The sequence below is a fragment of the Nicotiana attenuata genome, chromosome 2, assembly GCF_001879085.1.
Source record: "Nicotiana attenuata strain UT chromosome 2, NIATTr2, whole genome shotgun sequence".
In the NCBI taxonomy this organism is placed as follows: Eukaryota; Viridiplantae; Streptophyta; class Magnoliopsida; order Solanales; family Solanaceae; genus Nicotiana; species Nicotiana attenuata.
The window spans coordinates 5897137-5922235 of record NC_031990.1 but is presented as its reverse complement, the minus strand read 5'-3'; the positions used below and the strand labels follow the sequence as shown (position 1 = coordinate 5922235).

The window sequence follows — 25099 nt, the reverse complement described above, 5'->3', positions numbered from 1 at the left end:
AAATAGTCCCAAAAAGGCTCATAAGTTGTGCTTGATTGCAGGTTTGATCAACAAAGTAACAAGATGTTAAAGATCGGCTCAAAAGGAGTGAAACCTGCACAAGTACCAAAGACAAGACAAAACTTAGGAGAAACAGACCTAGTGCGGCCGCACTACACTTTGTGCGGTCCGCACTAGGGAGATTCAGAGAGTTGGATATTCAGGCATCAAGGCAGTGCGGCCGCAGAAGGTTTTGTGCGGTCCGCACTGAGGTACTTCGGCCGCACGACCATTCTGTGCGGTCCGCAGAACCAAAGTTCAGAGAGATGCCAAAGTCAGCAGATAAAGCCTGTGCGGTCCGCAATCCATTCTGCGCGGACCGCATTGAAAGCCTCCGCGGCCGCAATCCATTCTGTGTGGTTCGCGGAGCCTGGGTTCAGAGAGTCAAAATTTCAAGTTCAAGAGCCTAGTGCGGCCGCACACCATTTTGTGCGGTCCGCACTGACCCCGCAGGGGCATTTTTGTCCAGTTTTTCAAGCTTAGTATAAATAGATTCTTTTTCCATTTTTAGGGCATCTGACGTTGCAATATAGTACCTGCGCTCGTGAGAAGACTTTTCTTATCCATTTTGGGCATTTTTACTTAGTTTTAATCATTGAATCTTTGTATTTACATTAGTAATTAATTAATATGTCTTTCTCTTCATCTATTTCTCTAATTTTCTCTTCAAGCATGAGTAGCTAGACCCATTAGCTAGGGTTGTGGATCAACCCTAGTGTGGGTAATTGATGGGTGTTGTGATTATTTGGGTCAATTTTATGGTTTAATTTATGAATTAGTGGTTGCAAACACTAGTTTGTGCTAAGTTGACTTGGGCTCTTCTTGAGAAAGAGAGCCTATGTCTCCAAAATTGACTCAACAAGGAACTGGGATGGACTCAAGAGATTTGATAGTCCCAATTAAAGGGTTAAACCTCGAGAGAGTAATACCCGACTTGAACCCTAGTTGCTTGGACAAATATGCATACCCAATTGGTCTTGAGAAAGTCAATTGGGCAAAATCACTCTTTCTACCGAGAGGTGTAGAGTGGGTAGTATCGAGCAACGGTCATAACATATTCCCCAATCATGTCAATCGTGCCTTGGATGCAAGCACCCGTCAATTGGCCACCTAGGTGAAAGTCACTACCCTAGTGCCTTTTAAACCATTAGATACAACTTGTAGCAATTTACTCTTAGCTTAATCTAGTTGCATTTTCAATTAGTAGTTTGATAAAAATAGAATCATAAAGAAAACCCAAAAATGAATAGAAGACTAATTAAGAGCACATACGCAATCCTAAACTAGATAGATACTCGATTCCAATCCTAGCTCTCTGTGGATTCGATACCGACCCAAAATCGGGTAAAAGCTATTGCGACCCTCTCTTGTAACTTATTAGTAGTGCGGAGTTGGTAGCGATCATCGAGGAATGAGGAACAAGGTGCATATATTCTGGAATTCTTCTTGCAGAAAGTCAGGATTACATACCTCATACAAAGGTCAAGGAGTGCAGAATACTACATTATTTCCTTGGGCAGTTAGATTCATTCCACCGCCCCATGACCATAATCATAAGCTTGAACCAAAACTTGGGGTTCAATTCATAAGCTCGAGGTGGAGGCAAAAAGTGATTCGCGTCGTGCTGCGACGTTAAATCAAGCGCTTGTTGGGAGGCAACCCAGCTTTATTGCTTTATTTTACTTATTTTTTTATTTTTTTATTTTTTTATTTTTTTAATTGTATTATTTTTGTAGTGTCAATTTTTTATTTTCTAGGAGCATGGAAAGAAAAGGTATTGGAAGGATGCAACAGCAAACCAAATGGTTGGAACTAAGTGTGAGGTACCCGCACGAAGGACCAAGCTTGGGAGAAGTCTGAGTACCCCATGAGCTGTTAGTGCTTAGCCCTTTGGCCTACAAGAGAGTCTCTTTTACCCTTTTATTAGTTATGGTGTGCATTGGGAACAATGCACAATTTTAAGTGTGGGGTGAGGAGGTTGTCTAGGTGACTTTCTATGCTATTTTAGTTGTGTTAGTTTAATTGAATACTTTTTTTTAAAATAGAAAAGATTGGACTTTTTTCGACGATGGATCTATTAGACAATTTTCTTGAGGGATTTAAGTCTAAAAAAAATAAAATAAAAAGATTTTTCTTTGTAGGTAGTGTAATAATTCCCCCTTAGTTTTTCTTTAAACTACGGTTCTTTTCCAAGGGTTTTGTTTGAACCGGGTGTAGTTAATTTTTTTTTTGTGGGAGTAGGAGCCATTGTGTTGTGTTTTGAATTGAAGCAATATCTCTTGACTTTGTTATGCCTTGAGAATAGTGAGTACTTTGGTTGTGACGCTTAGGCTCAGTTTTGTTACTCTTGTATAAGTACCTTAAATTGTATGTTCTTAACTTTGCTTAACTGCTTTGACTAGAGTGTCTTTATGAAAACAATCCTGAGTGAGTCATGTGTCATGTGCGTGTGAGGTTTGTTGTTATTCTGTGCATTGCATTTGATGCCTAGAACTTGCCCCGTGTGTTTGCAAAGCGAAATAGTAGTTTTGTTCAGTCTTGGAAGTTATATAGGCGTTTCTTTATTGAGCAAGATATGTATATTTTACCCACATAATTGTTATGTATCGTAGTTAACCCCTTTGAGCTTGTAATCTTGTTTCTTTGGCAACCAAATTACAAGTCTTACCCATTTGTTTGAATTAATCATCTATTTGAACCTTTTAACCTCTCATGAGCACTTGAATTGTTTGAACTGTGTAAAAGTTAAAGTGTGGGGTGGATGGTTTGGCTTTTGAGTGGAACTAATGAAATCAGGAGAAAGGTGCGCTGTTTTGAACAAGTAAGAGTCACTTGAATTGAAAAAAAAAAGTTGTATTGTTGTGGGGAAAAAAATTCATTGATAAGTGGTGACTCTTGATGTAATTGTACTTATGCTTAAAGAAGTATGGGGTAAAATACATTGTTGTGAAGGCGGAGTTTGGTTTGACATAAGTATAGGATTTGAATGTTAAAGTATATGTATTAAAGTGCTTAGGGAGGTGTAGTCACTCTTATATCTAAATGTATCTTACCCATCCCGCAGCTTACATTACAACCAAATAAAATCCTACTTGATCCTAGACTGAATGAGCTCGATTAGTTGAGTAGTACACTACGGGAAAGCTTATGGTGCATCTTTTGTGGCATATGAATGTTATTTCTGAGAGCGAGTGAATTCTTTCTATCTTGAGTTCCTAAGTGCTCTTAAATTTTATTGTGTGGAACTACTCTCTTTTGTTGTGTGAGGGCACTTGATTCATGAAGGAAAGGTAATGTCAGTGATCTCTATGTTAGAGTAAGTGGGTGAGTTGTGAATAATGCGTGGTACTTGTAAGTCAAATCTTGAGGTGAAGATGTTACGCTTTTGTGCTTAGTCTATTTTAAATATTCTTGGTGTGATGAGTTAGGAGAATTGTTTAAAAAAAGGTCGTGTCTATAAAAATCTGTAGTTTGATTGCTCAAGGACGAGCAATGGTTTAAGTGCGGGGTGTTGATGATAGGCTATAATTGCATATTTTAGTCGATTATTACACTCTAATTTACTGCACTTTAATTGAGTTTGAGCTTTAATCGCTAGTGTCTTGAGCTAATTGTGTGTTTTATGCCTTGTAGGAGTGATTCCGAGCTATATAGATGTTATTGAATGAATTCAAGTGATTTAGAGCTTTGAAGTCTGAGTAAAAGCCCAAGGAATTAAGCCGGGATCATATTCGGGGATCAACAGATGATAGAGCAACAAAACGAAGAATCGAGTAGGCACATTGCTCACTGTCTAGTAAAATGCACATAACTTTTTGCTCAGAACTCCATTTGGGCTCCATAATATATGGTTGGAAACTAACTCAAAGGGATACAAATTTCATGTTTTACGTTTTCCCAAATTCCAGAGGGAACAGGGTGAAAAACGCGGTCGAAACCGTGACCGCGGACCTGAGGTGGGCTGAGGCAGTATACTTGCCAAGTACCGCGTTCGTACCGCGGTTGACCGCGACCGCGGCGTCTAGACCTGAAAAAATTGTCCTTTTTCGCGTAGGAGAAGGTATAATAGTTTGGGCCCGACCCTACTTGGTATATATACATGGAAAAATGGTATTTTTGAAGTAGGAGACCAATTTTTGACACAGATTCGACCTAAGGAGGCAGAGACACAATAGGAGCAAGGCGGGGAATTCTTCTACGAGTTTTTCCTTCCTCTTCCTATTTTTCATTGTTGGTTATGACTTTTAGTATTGTAGTGTTACATACTATTATGAATAACTAATTTGTTATCTAGGGTTTTGATAGAACCTTTTGTAGGATAAATTCTTGTTATGTTTTTATATAATTGAGCCGTTGGATTTCTCTATTTGTTCAGCTACGTGTTTATTGTTATTGATTGAATGACCATCGATTGACTGTGCCTATTTATTGTGTGTTGCTTGAGAAAGGATACATATTTAGGTGTTTGTTGAACAACGTCACTCCTAACGTATGTGAGAAATCAATACATTGGGTTTAAAGGTAGGTTTAGAAATAACAAAGCCTTGACGTGATCATAGTGAGCGGTTTGATGAAGCCAACTAGTGTAGTTCGAGAGAATATATCTAGTAAATTGTTGTAGTTGCTCGAGAGAGAATTAGGGCACCTAAAGTGCTCACGATCAATAGAGAATACATCGGCGAAATTGTAGGGAACATATCTGTATAGATTCCGAAAATTGGGGAAATCATAACTCTAGACCTCCTTAATTTAGTCTCCAACCCTTTGTCTCGTTGGTTGATAATTTTACCGCTTTGTAGTATTTGCTAGTTAATTAGTTAGAAATATAAATCTCAATCTATATAATTTAGAAAATTGTTCAATCTTGTCTTCTTAGTGATATTAAACAGATACAGCTAAGCCTTAGTTCTCTGTGGGATTCGACTCCGGACTTTTAGACCGGATTATATTTGCAGCGACCGCTTATCCTTTTTAGGACTAGAGTTGGGCGTGATCACTTAGTTGTACCGGAAATTCAAAAATAGAAGAAAGGCGGGAAAGTTAGGTAGGATGAAATTAAGCTCATTTGATCTTCCTTTTTTATTTTATTTGAATCCATTGTATTAGTCACATAAATAGGAGAAATGTAAGAGAAAGCTATTATGATTGAATATACAGAAACTTCTGCATCTCTCACTCTCTCAATCTATACTCCTTCCTTTCTACTTTTCTTCTTCTATCTCCTCTAATCTACTTCTTCTCGTCAATTATCACTGTTTCCTCTATCGATACATGCATTTGGTATCAATTGGTATCAGAGCTCGTAGACAATGGGGCCTCAAAAAGTTGTTGATGTAGTGACTGGAGTTCAACCAGCTGATTTGCAAGAGCAATACGGGGATCTAGTGCTCAACAGCTAGATCTTAAGGAGGAAATAGCTCAGAAACAGCAGGAGCTACGTGATGATATGGACAAGAGACACACTCAGTTGCTACAGATGGTAAGTTCTCTCAAAAACTCCTTTGAGGGTTCGCAGTTGCATCAACAATCGAAAGACAATGCATCTACTTCGAATTGTAGGGATAAAGGGCTTCAAACAGGACCAGGAATCCTAGGTCCCAACCCTTACTGTGCTAATCCTAATCGAAATCATAACTTGCTGTTTCCGCGTTTCAATGGTGAAAATTTGAAAAATTGACTGTATAGGATCGAGCAATACTATTCCGTTGATAAGACTCCTCTCAATCAAAGAGTGAGCTTAGTAGTAATGAATTTAGATGATGAAGCCTTGGAGTGGCATCGATCTTATATGAAGTGTCGTGATTCACCTGATTTACCTAACTGGGAAGAATACCTCGCTGCTCTGACTGAAACCTTCAGTGAAGAGTTTTCAGATCCAATGTTAGAACTTAAACAGTTAAGGCAGACTGGCTCCGTGAGAGAATTTCAATTTGCTTTTGCTAGATTATTAGCTCAATGTGATTTGTCTGTTAGTCAAGCTATATCTTGTTTCCTAGGAGGTCTTAAGGAGGAGTTGGTGAATCCTGTAAAAATGCATGAACCTCAAACCTTGTCTAAAGCATATAGATTAGCTAGACTAGCAGAAGCAACATTAGCTGCTAATGTTAGAGCTCAGAGGTCTAATTCTGGAGGTCAATCCTCTTTTACTATGAGGAAGCCTAGTTATGAACATGTGCAGTCTAAAATGTCTTCTAATACTGCTATGCCTAGTTCAATACTAGCTTTACTGGCTCCTCGAGCAACTAGTTGTTTCCAGGACTAGAAGGACTATTTCCCCTGTTGAAATGCAAGCCAAGAGAGCACAAGGACTGTGCTACTTTTGTGATGACAAATATACTCATGGTCATAAGTGCAGCCTCCCAAAACAACTATTTGTGTTGGATTTGGAGTATGGAGAGGAGGAATATTCAGAAGATATAGTGCAAAAGACAGAAGGTGAAACCACTACTGAGGAGTGGTCGGGGACTGAGGGGGATCCTTCTACGATCTCTTTATGTGCATTGAGTGGGATTCAAGGGGCACAAACTATTCATGTGACTGGATACAGCGATAAGAGACCATTACAAATTCTGTTAGATGGAGGAAGTACTCACAACTTTATAGATTGTGAGTCTGCTAAAAGGTTAGGTTGTTGCATTGTTCCCACTAAAGTTGGCTATGTTAGCCTTGGTAACAATTCTATGGAGGCTACATCTGGAGTAGTAAGGAACTTCTAATGGATGTTACAAGGCACCTCTTATACTTCAGATTTGATAGTGTTTCCAGTTGGGAAGTATGATTTAGTTCTGGGAACCTTATGGATGAAAACTTTGGGACCTGTCACTATGGACTATAATGATTTAACTATGTCCTTCACTTACCAAGGTAAGTTCCATTTGTTGAAGGGTGTGTCTGAAGAATGCAAGCTGTCTAGCACTAAAGCTATCAACAAAAAGAAGAGGGACTAGGTGCAATTCTTTATGCTGCAGGTTTTGGTAGTTGAACCTGAGTTGCCTTCAGCAACCCAGTTCAATGCATTGCAGCTTTCCAAAGGGGTTCATGTTCCTTCTGTTATTGAAGACCTCCTCCAGCAGTATCAGCAGGTGTTTGCAGATCCTACTACCTTACCACCACAAAGAGGTACATTTGATCACAACATCCCTTTGCAGCCTGGGATTAAGCCTATCAATATTAGGCCCTACAGGTACTCCTCTTTGAAGAAGGATATTATTGAAAAGCTGATTCAAGATATGTTACAGCAGGGTGTGATCCAATATAGCAACAGTCCTTTTGCTTCTCCAGTGGTACTAGTAGGCAAAAAGGATGGTACATGGAGGTTATGTGTGGATTACAGGGAACTCAATCAATGCACTGTCAAGGATAAGTTCCCTATCCTTATTATAGATGATCTACTAGATGAGTTAGCAGGAGCAGTTATATTCTCTAAGATTGATCTTAGATCTGGTTATCATTAGATCAGGATGGTTCCAGATGACATTCCTAAGACAGCTTTCAAAACTCATGTCGATGCCCCCTTTTTCTAAAGGCGAAATCGGGTTTACGATATTTGGGCGGACAACTCTTTTCCTTTTGGGAATTGGGTTTGAGATTTAGAAGAGTCGCCACCTAATGATTAAGTGCATTAGGACACTAAGAAAGAAATGAAGAGAAGAAGAACCAGAGAATGGGTAAGGGCTTGAAATTATCTCGGGGGGAAGGTGTTAGGCACCCCGCAAGATCCACTAGTGTGGTTCCCGGCCATGCTACAATTGTGACTTTCAATATAAACAACAAATAAACATACAAGACAATTCTCACATAACGATTGCAAGTAGGGGAAGTATAAAAGTTAAATAAATGAGCTGAAATTTGGGACTAGGCAATTTCATAATTTATTTAAAGAATATACGAGTGCAGAAGAATGGGAGTCAAATAATCGATACAAATAATCAGACAAATGGATGAAATAGGGGCGACAATTTGGGAGAGAGAAAAAAAAAGTACTTGGACATTTAAAGAGATTTTTTTTAAATGATTAAAGCAAAAGGCAAGGTTTAAAAGAACCAAAAACTGCAATTTAAAAATTCTGAAAGAGAGAAGTAAACACATAAAGAGGGAGGGGGTCCTAGGCTTATAAATATCATGGATCACCCATGCAACACCCGGTAACCAATTATACACATGGTGTTATCGCGTGATCATCATATCCATGTCTACCCTTTCCCACCCCGTTAAGGTACTAAAGCGTGGAATGGTCTCGTCACTTATTGCATGCTACTACCCGCCCAAATCCTATCAGTTTCGGAGGCAGTTGGGACTACTAATCCTAGAGGAAAGGGATATTGGCTTTTGAAGTTTAAAAAGGACAAAAATCTAGTGCGACAAACAAAACACGTAAGAGCAGTTAAGGGGAAAAACACATAGCAGTTAAGGCTCAAATAGGCCTCCTCATTCAAAGCAGAAATTGTTTAGCATGACTTATAATTACTGGTTAGGTCTTTAATTAAACTTACGTGAAGGGGGTGGCTGATTTATCATATATTTTCAGATAAGAAGTGATCACGCCCAACTATGCCTTATAAAAAGGACTCTGCGGACGTTGCAAATATAACTCGAGTATTACGCCCAGGGTCGAATCCACAGAGAGTTAACCTATCAACCACTATCTTCAGACCCACTAATTCTTCTGAACCAGCTTCCCAAATATTCAAATCTCAGTTGAATGTTCTTTAACAACTACGCTTGCAAGTAACTAAATGATTGTAAACTAAACTAATAAGGTTGTAAACAATTATGATAAAAAGCTAAGGCAATGATTTCCCCTATTGATGGAATCCCTTCTGTTTATGCTCATACAAATTTACCAACACATCTCTATCAATCATGAACGCTAATCTTACCGTAAATCTCTCCCGAGTAATCACAGTAATTTACTATTGCACTCTCCCGAGATACACTAGCTTACTTTATTTAGCACGATTCACTTTAGATTACACCCAAGGCTTCGTTATCCCTAATCCCGCCTTTAAACCCGCAATTATAGATTCCTCTAATAATCTAGGAGTGGTGTTGTTCAACAATACCCTAAATATGCACTCTTTTCCAAGTTATGCACACTAAATAGGCACAGCTAATTGAGGATCCTGTCAATTAACTACAACAAAACGAAGTTGAACAAATAGAGATTAAACTAGCAATTTGTATTCACATAAACAAGAAGTTCATCACCCAATAGGTTCCATCAAAACCTTAGACAAGGAATTTAGCTACTCATGGCTATGGGAAAATAAACTAAGATAGAATTCATCATAAAAATCAAAAGTAAAGAAGAAAGATGTTTGGAGTATTCTCTCACAATGGTTTTCCTTGCTAAGAAACCCTAAAAATCAATAATCTCCTCTCTTGGGCGAAGTCTAATGTTTTAAATAGGGTTTAGGTCTAAAAATCCCGTATTTGACACTTTGACCCCTGAACTTTTCTGCGCCTGCCGCGGTTCTGCCGCGGTCGCGGTAGAACCGCGGCCAATCACCCTCTTTGAATCTCTAAAGTTCTGAAGCTGCCTTCTACCGCGGTTCTGCCGCGGTCGCGGTAGAACCGCGGCCAAACCATTTTTCTGAATCCTAAGGGCTGGCAGGGTGTAGCTTCATTGGGAATTTACACATTTAGCCTCTTTTCTCCAATTTTGACTCCAAAACTGCTCCTTAGCCTTCCTTATACATATATCACCTGCAAATCATGAAAAGCACTAATAAGAGCATTTTGTTATCACTTTTAGCATTAAAACTACACAAGAAGGTGATTATTTAAGGTGTGATTATAGTCAAATTCACCTATTATCAACACCCCACACTTAAACCTTTGCTCGTCCTCGAGCAAACTAAACCACACTTCTAGGCCTAACTGTTCAATGTATTGCCCCAATTTATGTCACACTTGCTATTATCAATGATCGACCTAAGCAGTGCACAATTGTATCTCAAATGTAGACTCTCATGCCAAGACACACTTGTGCTCACTCTAATTACTCTAACAGAAGTGAAGACTCACCTTTTCTTCCTGAGTCACATTATTACTGATTTTAGACTTTGCGGGTGAATCAGATTTAGACGATTGCTCCTATAGGCATGAATTCTAAGCGTTATTGATTCTAAAACGATTATGTAAATGCAGGAATCCTAAGAGCATGGTATCTAAGATGCAATTGATTATTTTTTTTTAACCTATGGATTGTTTGTCTAATGACATGTGTATGTGCAGAAGTGCAGGAAACTTATAATCATGATTTCTATATGCAGAAGTGTGGAGACTTATAGACATGATTTCTAATGAAATGCATAACTTATAGACAGGATTTCTAACGCAGTAATGAAACAACTTATAGGCAGGCTTTCTAATGCAGTAATGAAACAACTTATAGGCAAGATTTCTATATGTAGATGCATAAACTTATAGGCAGGATTTCTATATGTGGGTGCATAAATTTATAGGCAGATTTCTATATGTGGATGCATAAGCGGAAAAAAAATAGGCTGTGATTGCAGAAATAAATACCTAAAGCATGATGTCTACCCACATGCATAGCATGAGCGACCCTCCCCTTTTCATTATACACCCCCAATAGTTATTACAAATTATTACAACCCGAATGAATCAAGAAAAATAAAAAAACAAGAAAAAATTACATCAGAAATTAAAGTTCCAACCAAGGGGAGCCTAATTCAGACTCCTAGTCTGAAACATGAGATACACCAACTTCCAAAGATCAGATTTCCAAAACCTTTCTCATCATTTGGGTGTGTCAAAGTTCCAAGGAGCTTCATGAACTCCAGGCAGTGCTCACACCCAATTACATTTGCAGGATCAGATTGTAGTGCAGTGTGGAAGGGCCAGCTCTCAAATGTCCAAGTTTAGAGGGAACTCAAGGTCCCCAAGGCAAGGCTCATAGGAGGGGGGCAGAAGTTAGAGTCTAAGAATAAGTGTGAGTGCAATAGAGGGGGAATTAGGGACAACCATGACAAACTAGTGGTCATGCCCAGCAATTAGGATGCTGGCACACCCCTGACCAACCTGTCAGTTTGAGTTTGGGAGTTAGGACCTATTGAAGGTCAGGTTCAGACCTGGGCAGCAATTTGGATGCGGCCAGGCCATGAACTTTAACTCAACACATATAGGGGAATGGGGGTATGGGGATTTTATAGCAAGCAGTAAATGTAACGACCCGACCGGTCGTTTTGCATTTTTTGAATCCCGTTCCCTTAAATAAGACTTCCCGCACTTGCTTATGCTAATTTATGACTTGCGGGGATGGGTGGTTCGGAAGTTAGAAGAGCTTTGAGCAAGAATAAGTGTAGTTGCTTCTTTAAGTTTCTTTAAAAAGGCCAAGTTTGACTTCGGTCAACATTTTGGGAAAACGGACCCAGAATCGTGATTTGACAATTTTTGAGGGTCCATGGGAAAATATGGGACCTGGGCGTATGCCCAAAATCGAATTTCCGAGGTCCCTAGCCCGAGTAATGAATTTTTATGTGAAATTGTTAAGTTAAAGTTTCAAAGGTTTAAATGAACTAAGAAATCATTGTTTTCCTAGGTATCGTGTTCGGATCTCGATTTCCGAAACTTGGTACAAGTCCGAAATATCAGCTAAGACTTACCCGTAAGATTTGGTGTCAATCCGAGTAGTTTAAGGGCGTTTTGACCCGTTGGAGGAGAATTAAGAACTTGAAGTTCAATGATTTGATTCATTTGGTTTTGGGGTTGATTCCCCGATTTAGTGTTGTTTTGAGTGTTTCGAGGGTTCGAGTAGGTCCGCCTTGTGATTTCAGACTTGTCGGTATGTTCGGGCGGGGCACGGGAGCCTCGTCAAACGAGCGAGGCTCGAGTGAAGTTAGAATTTGGAAAATGACTGAAGCTTGCTGCTTCTGTCATAACCGCACCTACGGTTCTTGGACCGCAGAAGCGGGACCACAGATGCGGTCAATAGTTCGCAGAAGCGGAGAAGGGGCAGGCCAGGGGAAACCGCAAAAGCGGCCCAGGGACCGCAGAAGCGATTCCGCCTATGCGGCCCCCAGACCGCAGAAGCGGTCGAGCCCCAAATTCCAAAAGCCGCAGAAGCGGCCAAATTCCGTAGAAGCGGATTTCGCAGAAGCGAAAATACTTCCGCAGATGCGAAAATAACTGGGGGCAGAAGGGTTCATTAATACGAACCCAAACTCATTTCCTCCACATTACTCTCAACACTTAGGCGATTTTGGTGATTCCAAAGAGGAGGTTTCAACATAAAATTGCAAGGTAAGTAATCCCCACTCATTTTTAGTTCAAATACATAAACATTAGGTAGATTTAACACTAAAAATTAGGTAAAATTAAGGAATTTGAGCTAGACCTAGGGTTTAATGAAAACTAAGGTTTTATCACATAATTTGCCATGTAGTGAACTAGAAATCATATATTTGTGATCCTTAGGTGATAGAGAACAACTTCCTTCGAAAAATCTTGGAGTCCGGGCACGTGGGCTCGGGGCCGAAATTTAGGAAACTTGTGTAAATGGTTAGGAAATTGCTTAAATAGTTAGAATTCAACCTTGTAAGCCTTTATTTACTAGTTCTTACTTCGTTTGATTAGTTTGGGATTGTCCGGCTTCGAATTAAGGACTTGGGCTCGTTCTTGGACATTGGAAGTGCACTTTGGAGCGAGGTGAGTCTCCTTTCTAACCTCGTGAGAGGGAATTGTCCCCTTAGGATTAATGTTTGAGTGTTTGTTGCTAAATGCGGGGACTACGCACGCGTTAGGTGACGAGAGCCCGTGCGTAGCTACTACTATGATAAATGTCCGGGTAGCTTAGGACCTACAACATGCCTATTAAATATATCTCTTATGTTAAATCGTTGTTATGAACATCTAGCGTGCACTAGAGACTTAAAAGGGGATAGGAGCATACTTGTATAGTTAATTAAGTTTGATTTGGTATTCTTGACCATTTATGTGCCATGTGTGTGAACTTGATATTTCATCCTTATTTGTGGATCGGGCCGATCGCCTCGGTATGAATAGATGCATCTATAGGCGCGCCGTCGACCCTCGGCAAGTGCACACTTTATTTCTGTTGGATCGGGCCGTCGCCTCGGTATTATGTGCGCATGTAAATTGTGGGAAAGCCTATACATGCTTTAATTTGCCATTATCTCCTATGATAAATTATAAACTTGATGCTGTAAAGTTCTTGACTTATACCACTTGCCATAAACTGTTGATACTTGTAAATTCCATGATTTGAATACATCATACTTATATATATATATATATATATATATATATATATATATATATATATATATATATATATATATATATATATATATATATATATNNNATCGAGTCGACCTCTCGTCTTTACTTCTTCGAGATTAGACGGGATACTTACTGGGTACATATTGTTTTATGTACTCATGCTACACTCCTGTACTTAAATGTACAGGATTTGAGGCAGGTGGATCCGGACATCACTCTGGTGTATATCAGTGAGCGCATCTGGGACTTCTACGGTGAGCTGCACTCCCTTCTTGCCGATCCGCAGCCGAAGGAGTCTTCCTTGTATTTTTTTTGTTGTTGTTTCTGTCTATCCTGATTCAGACAGTAGGATAGGGCATTATTCATTTTGTGTATATTCTACTAGTTGCCCTTAGCTTGTGATACCAGGTTCTGGCACACACAGTAGTAGACGTCATTTTGGGTTGTATAACTGTCTTTACATTTTATTGATCTTTACTGGTTTATGACTTTATTTGGGGGAAAAATCTATTATAATGGTTTTCTTTTGGTAAGGGTAAAATGAGAATTTAATTATACTTCCGCGTTGGCTGGCCTGACAAATGGTGTCGGGCGCCATCATGACCTATTATGAAAAATGGGTCGTGACAGTAAACATAAAAGAAAGAATATGCTTAATACAGAGTATAAACAACAAAGTAAACCAGAACATGACAACTGTAAAGTACACGGTTTGTGTGAAATTAAGAAAGGGAATCAATCAAACAGCCAGTAAAATCAAAGTGGCAGGCTTTGTTCGAATGAACCAAATGAATTGAGAATCAATTAGTAGTTGGCAAAACCTTTTTTGAAAGAAGAACTTCTCATATATAAAGCAGATAAATCAAACAAGAAAGGGTCGTCATGTTACTTAGAAAAGAGTCTAATATTGAAAGGTTCAGAATCATAAGCAAAGGGAAAAACAAGTTCAGTTTGTAGACTCATAGTGAGTCTGAGAGTCCAGGGTTCCAATGCAGAACCCTAGTCCAAACACCAAATCAAACTTGCCAAAGAAAACCCCAAATCCTAGGGTTTCAAATCGAATCAGACATAGAGATGAGAAGGCAAGCCACTGAAACAGACTCAAAGGTCTGTTTCAGAGCCTCATGAGAAACAAAACAAATAGGATAGCAGGTTTGAAACAACAAAGAAAGAAAGCTGATTTAAGAGCATAAAAGAGCATGTTTTAGAAAAGTCGAAACTTAAGCAAGCTCAGAGGAAAAGAGAGGTGGTGTAAACTTAAGCCACAGTAGATGAAACATGCTTAGCAAGTACACAAACAGAGTCTAGTAAAGCAAACAAAATCAAAGAACTCAACAGTAAACGCATATAGTAGAAGAGTAACATAACAAGGATTAGCATGTGAGCACAGGAGTAACATGTATAGTCGGAAAAGAAGAAGCAGAAGAACAACACACGCGTAGTAACAGAAAATATACGAGCATAGTATAGACAAACACACATAAAGGAAAGAATAGCAAGAATCAAAAAGATATTTTTTGAAAACCTTTCAGAAACCCTAAATCGAAAAATAACAATTTTGAAAAAGGAAATTTGGGGAAAACAATTTAGAGGTCCAGTAGAACACAAACATACCATAGATCTAAGAAAATAAACAGAGAAAAACCTCGAACAACTTAGGGTTTCGGAGAAACCCTAGAAATGAGAAAGTCTTGGAAAGGTCAGACCCTGGGTCGAAGAGGTCAGGAATCAGGCTTCTCGTGCTTGAATATGCCGCAGCATGGCCGGAGTAGCTATAGGACCAAAGATCTGAGAAGATCTGAGAGAGAACCATCGAAGTCAAACTTCAAAACCTCGAACTCCTAAGGTCTAATGGTGGAGAGGGGTGAGTATAGACCATCCATGGCCTGAGAAGCCATGGATTTCGGTGAAAGTACGGTGGAAAAGGGTCGGAGACAGGCTAGGGTTTCGAAGAACCTTTGAGAGAGTTTTGAGAGTGGAGAGTATTCAAGGGCGGCGGACTAAACAAAATGGGGGAATAGGGTATGGTTTGGGGAATTAAAAATGGAAAGGGGAGATCGTGACCGTTGACCAGATTGATCAACGGTCTGGATTAAAGGAGGCTTGGGTCGGGTAGTTAAATGAGTTAAGGATACGGAATTGGGCTAGCCTGGTTGGGATTCAAATTGGGTCAATTAGGGGGGGGGGGGGTTAATGTGGCTATAATCGAAATGCAAATGGGCTGCAATTGAAACGAAATGAGGCCAAATTTTAAATAGCCAGTTTTATCCCTTTTATTTTATAAAAATAGTAAAAATGATTTAAAAATAAATTAAAAGTACTGAACCAATTAATAATATATAAGTATTAATAAAAAAATATTGAAACCAATTTTACAATTATAGAAATGCTATTAATCTTAAAATAGGCTAAAATTGCAATTGTATGCAATTTAGCTTTAAAAATACCAGATAAATTTATAAAAATATACAAAAATTACCTTAACTATATTTTGGTATAAATATGATAATAAAATAAATTATTCACAAAAATTGATAGTTTTGGGAATAATTACTAGCTTTGTACTGCTAAAATGGATAATAAATTGATTTTAAAATCTTTTAAAAATTAGAGAAAAAATATCAAAACACTTGGGCATGCTTATATAGCATGTATATGTTATTTTGAAAGCATTTTGCGTATAAAATACATAGGAAAAAATTGGGTATCAACAACTCATCTTGGTCATTATGAGTATTTGGTTATGCCCTTTGGCTTAACCAATGCCCCTTCTACCTTTCAGTGTCTTATGAACCACTTATTCCAGCCATTTCTGAGGAAATTTGTCCTGGTGTTCTTTGATGATATATTGATTTATAGTAAGAGCTTATCAGAACATACCTCTCATTTACAACAGGTCTTTGATGTTATGGTTGCTAACAGTCTTCTAGCCAAGCATTCTAAATGTGTATTTGGAGTTGCTAAGGTGGAATACCTGGGCCACTTCATTTCTAGTGAAGGAGTTTCTACCGATCCTAAGAAGATCATAGTTGTTCAACAATGGCCCACCCCTATCAATATCAAACAACTCAGAGGATTTCTTGGGCTTGCAGGGTATTACAGGAAATTCATTAAGGGTTATGGTCTTATTAGTCGACCATTGACTGAACTTCTAAAGAATGATAGTTTCAAATGGTCTACTATTGCTGCTCAGGCCTTTAATGCATTGAAAATGGCCCTCACTACTGCACATGTCTTGGCCTTGCCTGATTATTCTATTCCTTTTGTGGTGGAGACTGATGCTAGTGGTACTGGGATTGGTGCTGTCTTAATGCAGCTTGGCCATCCTATAGCTTTTATTAGTAAAGGGTTGGCTCCTAGGCATATTGCATTATCTGTTTATGAAAGGGAATTACTTGCTCTTGTAGTTGCTGTTACTAAATGGTCTCACTATCTCCTTGGGCAGTACTTCATTGTGAAGACTGATCAAAGGGCATTGAAGTACTTGTTGGATCAAAAACTGCATACTGACTCACAGCTTAGGCGGTTAGCTAAGTTGCTTCCCTTTTATTTTGAGATTCAGTATAAAAAGGGGAAGGAGCATGTTGCTGCAGATTCACTATCTAGAGTGGCTGGTGCTACCTTAATGTCCCTCATGGTCTCTTCTGTGCAATCTGAATTGTGGCAAGCTATATCAGATAGTTGGCAGCATGATCCTGAGCTCAAAACTCTTATTGACTCCTTGGTGATGACTCCTCACAAGCACTTTACTTGGGTCAATGAGCAATTGAGGAGGAATGGTAAGCTTGTAGTTGGTAATGATGCTGCTTTGAGGAAGAGAATCTTAACTTTATGGCATTCTACCCCTTCTGGGGGAAATTTTGGTATTGATGCTACTACCACAAAAGGTGATGGCTTATTTTTATTGGAAGGGCATTAGAAAAGACATTTTGGATTTCATTCATAGCTGTGATACTTGCCAGAGAAACAAGTATGACACTTCTGCCTATGCAGGTCTTTTACAACCTCTAGCTATTCCTGCTACACCTTGGACTGACATTACTATGGATTTCATAGAGGGCTTACCTAAATCTAGAGGTGTGACAGTCATTTGGGTGATCATTGATAGACACTTTATTGCTCTTGCTTATCCTTATACTGCCCAGTCACTTGCAACTGTGTTCATGGATTCCATTTTTAAACTTCATGGCTTCCTAGCTCCTATCACAAGTTATAGGGATCCTATATTCATTAGTTCCTTCTGGAAGGAGTTCTTATCTGTTCAAGGTGTTACTATCCAAACTTCCACAGCCTATCATCCTCAAACTGATGGCCAGAGTGAGGTACTCAATAGGTGTTTGGAAACATATTTGCGTTGCTTCTGTGCTGATTCTCCTATGGACTGGTGCTCTTTCTTGCCCATAGCTGAATGGTGGTACAATTCCAGCCCTTATTCTGCTATTCAAACCACCCCTTTTGAGATTCTTTATGGTTATCCTCCCCCTATACACCTTCCTTATCTCCCTGGTGACTCCTCTATTGACACTGTTGAAGACATCTTATTAGTTAGGGCATTCAAACTCCAGTTAGCCAAATTCCATCTAGGCAGAGCCCAACAGTGAATGCAAGCTCAAGGCAATAGTCACAGGACTGATCGTGTTTTTAAGGTGGGTGATTGGGTGTTTGTTAAGCTCCAACCATATCGCCAATCTACACTCTCTCTTTCTCCCTATCACAAGTTAACCTCCAAATATTTTGGTCCTTATCCCATTAATGAAAGAGTGGGTGCTGTTGCCTATAAGCTTCTTTTTCCTCCTGAGGTTCAACTTCACCCTACATTTCATATCTCTCAACTCAAATTTTGTTACTCCTTACCTTCCACCATTGTGCACCCTCCTGTATTGGACTTGGCTAGTCCTTTATGTCCTTCTCCTGAATCCATCTTGGCAAGGCGACTCATCAAAAAAGGGAATAAGGTTGCTCAATGCTTAATCAAATGGACTGACTTGGATGCCTCTCAAGTCACTTGGGAGCTGGCTTCAGATTTGCGCACAAGGTTTCCTTAGTTCATCCTTGAGGACAAGGGTGTTGCTCACTGAGGGGGTATTGATACACATATTCCAGCAACTGATGGACCTTCTGCCAACTCAACTGCCAACAAGGATGCCACGTAGATGAATAGTTAGCTTAGTTGTACCGGAAATTCAAAAATAGAAGAAAGGCGGGAAAGTTAGTTATGAAATTCAGCTCATTTGATCTTCCTTTTTCATTTTATTTGAATCCATTGTATTAGTCATATAAATAGGAGAAATGTAAGAGAAAGCTATTATGATTGAATATACAGAAACTTCTGCATCTCTCACTCTCAATCTCTACTCCTTCCTTTTTTACTTTTCTTCTTCTATCTCCTCTAATCTACTTCTTCTCGTCAATTATCACTGTTTCCTCGATCGATACCTGCATTTGGTATCACCTAGGACTGGAAATATAATTGAACTCGCCCAAAATTTATTTTCAAATCCCATGTTTGGCCATAAATTTGACCCACATTTTGGCCAAAACTCAAATCACATATTTGAAATCTCAAATTCAGCTAATAAGCTGAATTTGGGCCAAATTTCCAAAACTTGGGAATTATATACATGTTTTCCCAAAATAAAGTTGAAAAATATGTTTTGAAATCGTATGTCCAAACACATTTTCATCTTCAAACCAAACTTCACCCAAATCAAATTTTTCAAAATAAATTTGGGATCTATGGCCAAACGCTAGCAATAATATGATATTGTATTCCATGTTTGAAGAATGAGTATGGTCTTTTATTAGTTAAAAGAAATTCCAAGAGGCAAATCTGTCCAAATTCTACGTATCTTTGGCTTATTATATCCAAGAATATAATCGTGAAACTTCTACACATCTTCTAGTCAACATAATCATATCACTATCGTCTCAATACCAAAAAAGATCAATAAAAATATCGAATGTGTCACTTTGTGTAATCTAGAGAGGATATATAACGTGAATGTATATTGTGGTAGCAGCAACGTGAGTGGTATTCTATGGAATAAGAGTGCAATCTTTCTCAAGAATATCATACAGATTTTTTTCTACTTCGATCTGCCGTTACGTGTTTTTCGCAAAAGACGTGGGTTAGAGGGATTGTTAAGAGAATCGGCTCAGGTATATGTAATCAGTTTGACAAGTTCTCGTAGTAGACGAGGTTTCAACTTTAGCAATTTAGGTCCGAATCACGTTAAATGACATCCGTTTTTCACCAAATTTTACAGAAATGTCTTAAATCATATATAAGACCTGTACCGGGCGCCGGAACCAAAATACGGGCCCGATACCACCATGTTCTAATCAAATTTCATTTCAAATTTCCTTAAACAATTTCAGAAAACATGCACTTGACAAAGAAAGCCCACAAAAAGAGATAAATTAGAAGATAAAATAATATTGTATAGCCGCTCTTAAAATAATACTCTCTCCGGTCTATAATAAGTGACCAATTTATTTTAGGTACGCCCATTAAAAAAAATACTAAATTCTATATAAAAATACCTAGTATGATTAAACTACTCTTAATTAAATATTTAATGTGAGGAGTAATAAAACTTTTTAGGGATATGTACATAAGGGTAATTTTGTAAAAACAAATTGAATTTTTTCTTGATTATATAAATGGACACTTGTTTTGGGGGTAATTTTGTAAAAACAAATTGAATTTTTTCTTGATTATATAAATGGACACTTATTTTGGACCAAAATAAAAAAGCAAATTGGTCACTTATTGTGGACTGGAGGGAGTAGTAAAAAAAAATATATTTTTGTACATATATATATATTTTGTATGTTATATATAAAAATTATATAAATTTTATATGCTTTTTCGACTACTAAATATAAATAGTTTCTGGCATGGGCTAAAAGTGATAATACCCGTAAAAGAAACGTGCCCCCCTCCAAAAACACTAGTATAAGTAAGGACAACAAGCATTAGAATTCCTTTTGGTTTACACAACAAAAAACAAAAATCTCCATTAATATATATAGCCATGGCTACAGATACTATTCCGGCACGGGAAGATGATCGGAATATCCGCCGGAAATTCGGACGGTCAATGAGAACGAAGTGCCCGGCGCCGTTCTTGTTGAAAACTTATGATCTTTTGGAGGAGCAAAAAGAAGAGAATATTAATAAGGTTATTTCATGGAATGGTGAGGGAAATGGTTTTGTTGTTTGGTGTCCAGCTGAATTTTCTGAGCATATGTTACCAAGATATTTCAAGCACAACAATTTCTCCAGTTTCATACGACAACTCAATACCTATGTAAGTCTCTCAACATATATATATTTTTTTTCTGTGTGTGCATATTTAGTTACATGTTATATAGAAATTTATCCTTAGACAATAGTATATATGATTATCAACATATTCAGCTATTGTTTGCTTAATGTGTGAATTGAGGACTTACTCATGAGAAAAATACTTAATTACTTGCACTCTAGTCTCTATATTTACATCAAATAAATTAAGTAATTTAATTTAAACATGATTTAAAGATATAGAAACCTGTATATAAAAAAACATATATCTTGTATTCGCTGGATTTGCGCAAACAAGTGCGAATAATTAAGTTTTTACCTTAACGCACTTAACTGTCTGTTATTTGGAGCTATTTCTTCAAAGTGTTGTGGATATATTTGTCTTTAAATTTCTAAGTGGATAAAAACACGTGCTGCTTCTACTTGGTTTGATATATATACAGGAACATGATTATTTACAAGTAAAAGGATATTAAGCTATGCTTTTATAAGCCATATATTTCGTGTTAATATTTCAAAATTTCCTAACATTTTTCTAGCAGAGAATTAGATAAAATACAACATAATAATATGCAAGATTATGGTAAAATTACTCCCATCTTAGCTTGGAACTTGGAACAACAAGGTCCAAGAGATGTTGTCATTTCACAACCCCCCACCCTCACCCCCACCCCCACCCCACCCCCCAAAAAAAAAAGCCAAAAGATACTAAAAAGAAGAGTTGAAATGTTGGGTAACCATTGTATAAAAGAAGTTGGAAGTATTTCTCTTGGGCAGATTAATTAAGAATCTTTTGTTAGTGAAGTATTATCTAATATGCATGGTATTAGGATCAATGTCTAATATATCATAATCAAACTCTTAATCTACTAGCTAGTCCTTTTTCAACTGTATCTTTAATTGAAGACTCACAGCATTAGTATAGAATGGCTGCTGAAAACTTTTTTTTGACGGTTTATTATTGATGAAAGAATTTCTAACGGTTTTATTTAGACGATGTTGTTGGTCTAAATTTTCTATATTTCTTGTGTAGTGTCATGTCTTGGTAACTAATTAAATGGTAGTCAAATTGGTAGAAAGGAAAAACCGATCGATCAACAAAAACCATCATAGTTTAAAGTCAATTTAATCACACGTTGTCGCCTTACGGTTTTGGGAAGAATTTATTTGACAATAACAAGAGTACACTATTTATAATGAAGAAAATAACTTCAAGTTTGACAATGGAGCTCTACAATAAAGACTCTATAAAGAATTGATCAACATTTAATATATATCTTGAAATATTTTGTTTTCTTAATACTACCCATTCCATTTTGTTGAATTCATGTGCTGAATATATTTTTACCTTATTTTATATTTCCTTAAATTAATGTTGAAAATTTTAAACTAATAATAGGGATTCAAGAAAGTAGCATCAAAACGCTGGGAATTTCAGCATGACAAGTTCAAGAAAGGATGCAGGCAATTGTTAGAAGAAATAACGAGGAAGAAATGTGAGCCAAGTGCATTTCCTACATACTTAAAGCCTACTGAAAGGAATACATTTGCTAAAGAAGAAGAGAATATAACAAGGCAGCTGCTCATAGAAGAGAACAAAAACCTAAGAAAAGAAAGGTTAGAATTGCAAATGCAGATTGCTCATTTCAAAACAGTGGAAATGAAGTTGTTGAAATGCCTTTCTCAATGTGTGGAGAACTCACAAAATAAAATTAGAAGACTGTTTTAGACCCCGCAGGAGCTTTGTGCATCGAACTATTTATTTATTAATTTATTTTTTATATTATAAACAACTATGTATAATTACCCCAAATCCAATAACCCCCAAAAAATGAAAAGGAGGAGGTGAATCTTCCAATAGTTAATTAACATAATAGGAAGTTGAGTCTTTCAAGTCTTGCCCCAAAATTTGGGAGCTTGGTAATGTTTTATGGCTCAACTTCTGTTTACCTCGAAAATACGAGTAACAATAAAATTTGGTTTGTGGTTTTAAAAATATGTGATTTAGTTCAATACCAATTAATAATCAAGAAATCTGAAATAAAGATGAAAGAAATGAGTAAATCCAACCAGTGTTGCTAGGCAATATCGACCTCGAACCCAGTGACTCGAGATGGATCAAGAACAGTAAAGCAAGAATAATAAAGTTGAAGGACAATTCTGATGAACAATGAGCGAGAAAAGTAAGAGAGTATTTTCTTTGCCAATGATTAGATGATGTTTACAAATGATTGGGGTGCCTTTTATATAATAGGGGAACCCTAAATAAGGTACATTTCCGTTTACAGTAAAGATTCTTATTGGGACAGCTGTCTAACCGCCTAGTACGAATTTGTACAAATCTATTCCGGGATTTGCGCCACGATCTTGGGGACGTGGCAGGAATCTTGCTCATTCTGTTACAAATCTGTAACGACATTATCTCGGGGTTGAGCATACTCGGCCTTGATACTCATCGTACTTCGATCCTCGGGCATTGCACTCTGTCTTCGAGCTCGAGTCTGGTCCATCGAGCTCGGACTCGACCTTGCCTGAACTCGGGGTCAAGGCGACCCCTCGAGTCCGAAAAATCGGGCATACCTGATTTCGACCGTATACAAATAGTCCCCGCGTTTCTTAGAGTGAGACGATAAGAAACGATTTGATCTTCGATGTTTCGATGCCTTGATCATAATGCCAATCTCGTGATGTCAGTGGCTGAAGCGATTGAAAAGTCATTTCCGCATACTTCCCAAGGTCATTAATTGGAGGCGGCTGATGGTCGGCTATTTGGCTACCCCGATACACTTAACACTACAAGAAAATGGCTTATTAGCGACCAACTTTTAGCGACAGAGTTAAAATCTCGTCCCCAAAAGTACACCTATTACGATGAGATTTTATTCTGGTCCCAAATCTTCATTATGGGTTTCTAAACTAACAAAGGGTGCAAAATCCTGTTGTTGAAAGGATAAATATCCGGTCCCTATAATTTGCGCCAATATAAAAAAATTCTATTAATATTAAACCTCCCCCAAGTCCCTTTGGGACATCCGATAATAAATTAGACCCCCGTCCCCCCTCCTTCTAGTTTTCCCCAAAATGAAACCCTAACAAATCGCTATTCCAAATCTTTTTCGAAGTTTCTCTCACGACGCGTCTATCTGAAGTGGATGAAGACTCACAACCCGGCGATGAAAAGAGTTGTCTATATGAACAGGTTTGTCTTTATCTTTCTTTCTTTCTCTTGTTTCTAGGTTTAAAACAGATTTTTTTTATTGAGTATGACGATCTTCGGTGCTGATTCTACTGCATACTGATGGTGGTGGAGTTTCGTTTAAAGGTGGGGCTTAATGGGCAAGGAGGATGAGGAATTGAAATATCTCCCCCTAGGTGTTATGTTCGTCAGAGTAAAAAAATGTAGGGAACAAAGTGTTTGTCTTCTTAAATGTCATTTTGAATGCAAGTGTGTGAATATTTGTGTTCTAAGGATTGTGAGAAAAAAATGCTAAATGTTGATTAAATTTTCTCTTATATAGTAAAAAAAAATGTCAGTTTTTATCAATCTAGAGGTAAAAGGAACTAAAAAAGAAAAGATCTCTAACCAAAATTATCTATTTTTTTTATGTTTCAAGCAACAAACTAGTTCATGTGCAATCCTATCCATCAAGATTTGCCAGGTTTTTCTTTAAACTGTAAAGCGTGAGACAACTTAGCAAACGAAGTAAGAGAAATAAAAATCACTACATATGAACAGCCACATCGATATAAAGAAGCCCATTAGGATTATAGGAACTTGTTTAGAGGACTAAGGCAATATGGGATCTGTTTGTGACTGTGAATTTTGCTATAAGGTGAATTGATTCGATCCCTCATAAAAAAAAGGTGAATTGGTAGAATTTTGTTGACTCAATAGGTGATCTAGTTCAGTTATTCATTCTAGATCATGTTTTTAGATTTTTAGATTTGTATAAGCAGTATAGTGAGGATAATGGTGACTGAATGGGGTAATTCTAGTGTTGTATTTAAAACAGTTATCTGATAGCTTATCTATATTATTCACTTCTTAAAATTTGAACCACAGCTAAGCAAGTAAAAGGGCTTTAACTATCTATGATGTGTTGTTTTAGGAAAGGAAAGTACTCCCTGCTAACATGTAGATGGGTAATCTTGAGGTGTCTACTTGGTTCAACGTTAAATTGGTATGGACGTACGCATTTGAAGATTCATGTATTTCTTTAATGTATGTTTTCTTTAAGCAATGTAGTTAGCTTAGCATATCTTGTTGCTAGAGCTTCCTAAAAAATCTACAAAAACAAGAAATTTATTAAACCTAAATAGTTGATGATTGAGGTCTTTTGATATTTCTATATATGTGTTTGAAATTACATTAGTTGATATTTTTCAAAAGGTTACTAAGATTGACTATTGATCTCATCCTCTGTTTTCTTCCAATGATATGACCAATAACCTGTGAGTATGTTAAAGTTGGCGTAATCAGTAACT

The 25099-nt window shown here is 37.7% G+C and overlaps 1 protein-coding gene across 1 annotated transcript; it reads left to right on the top strand.

The window, feature by feature from the left end:
• LOC109222614 (heat stress transcription factor B-2a-like) lies at positions 20315 to 22362 on the top strand. Its single transcript, XM_019386950.1, has 2 exons — positions 20315 to 20618; positions 22014 to 22362. Exons 1-2 carry the CDS (start codon positions 20343 to 20345, stop codon positions 22341 to 22343), a joined length of 606 nt encoding a protein of 201 aa, XP_019242495.1. The 5' UTR covers positions 20315 to 20342; the 3' UTR covers positions 22344 to 22362.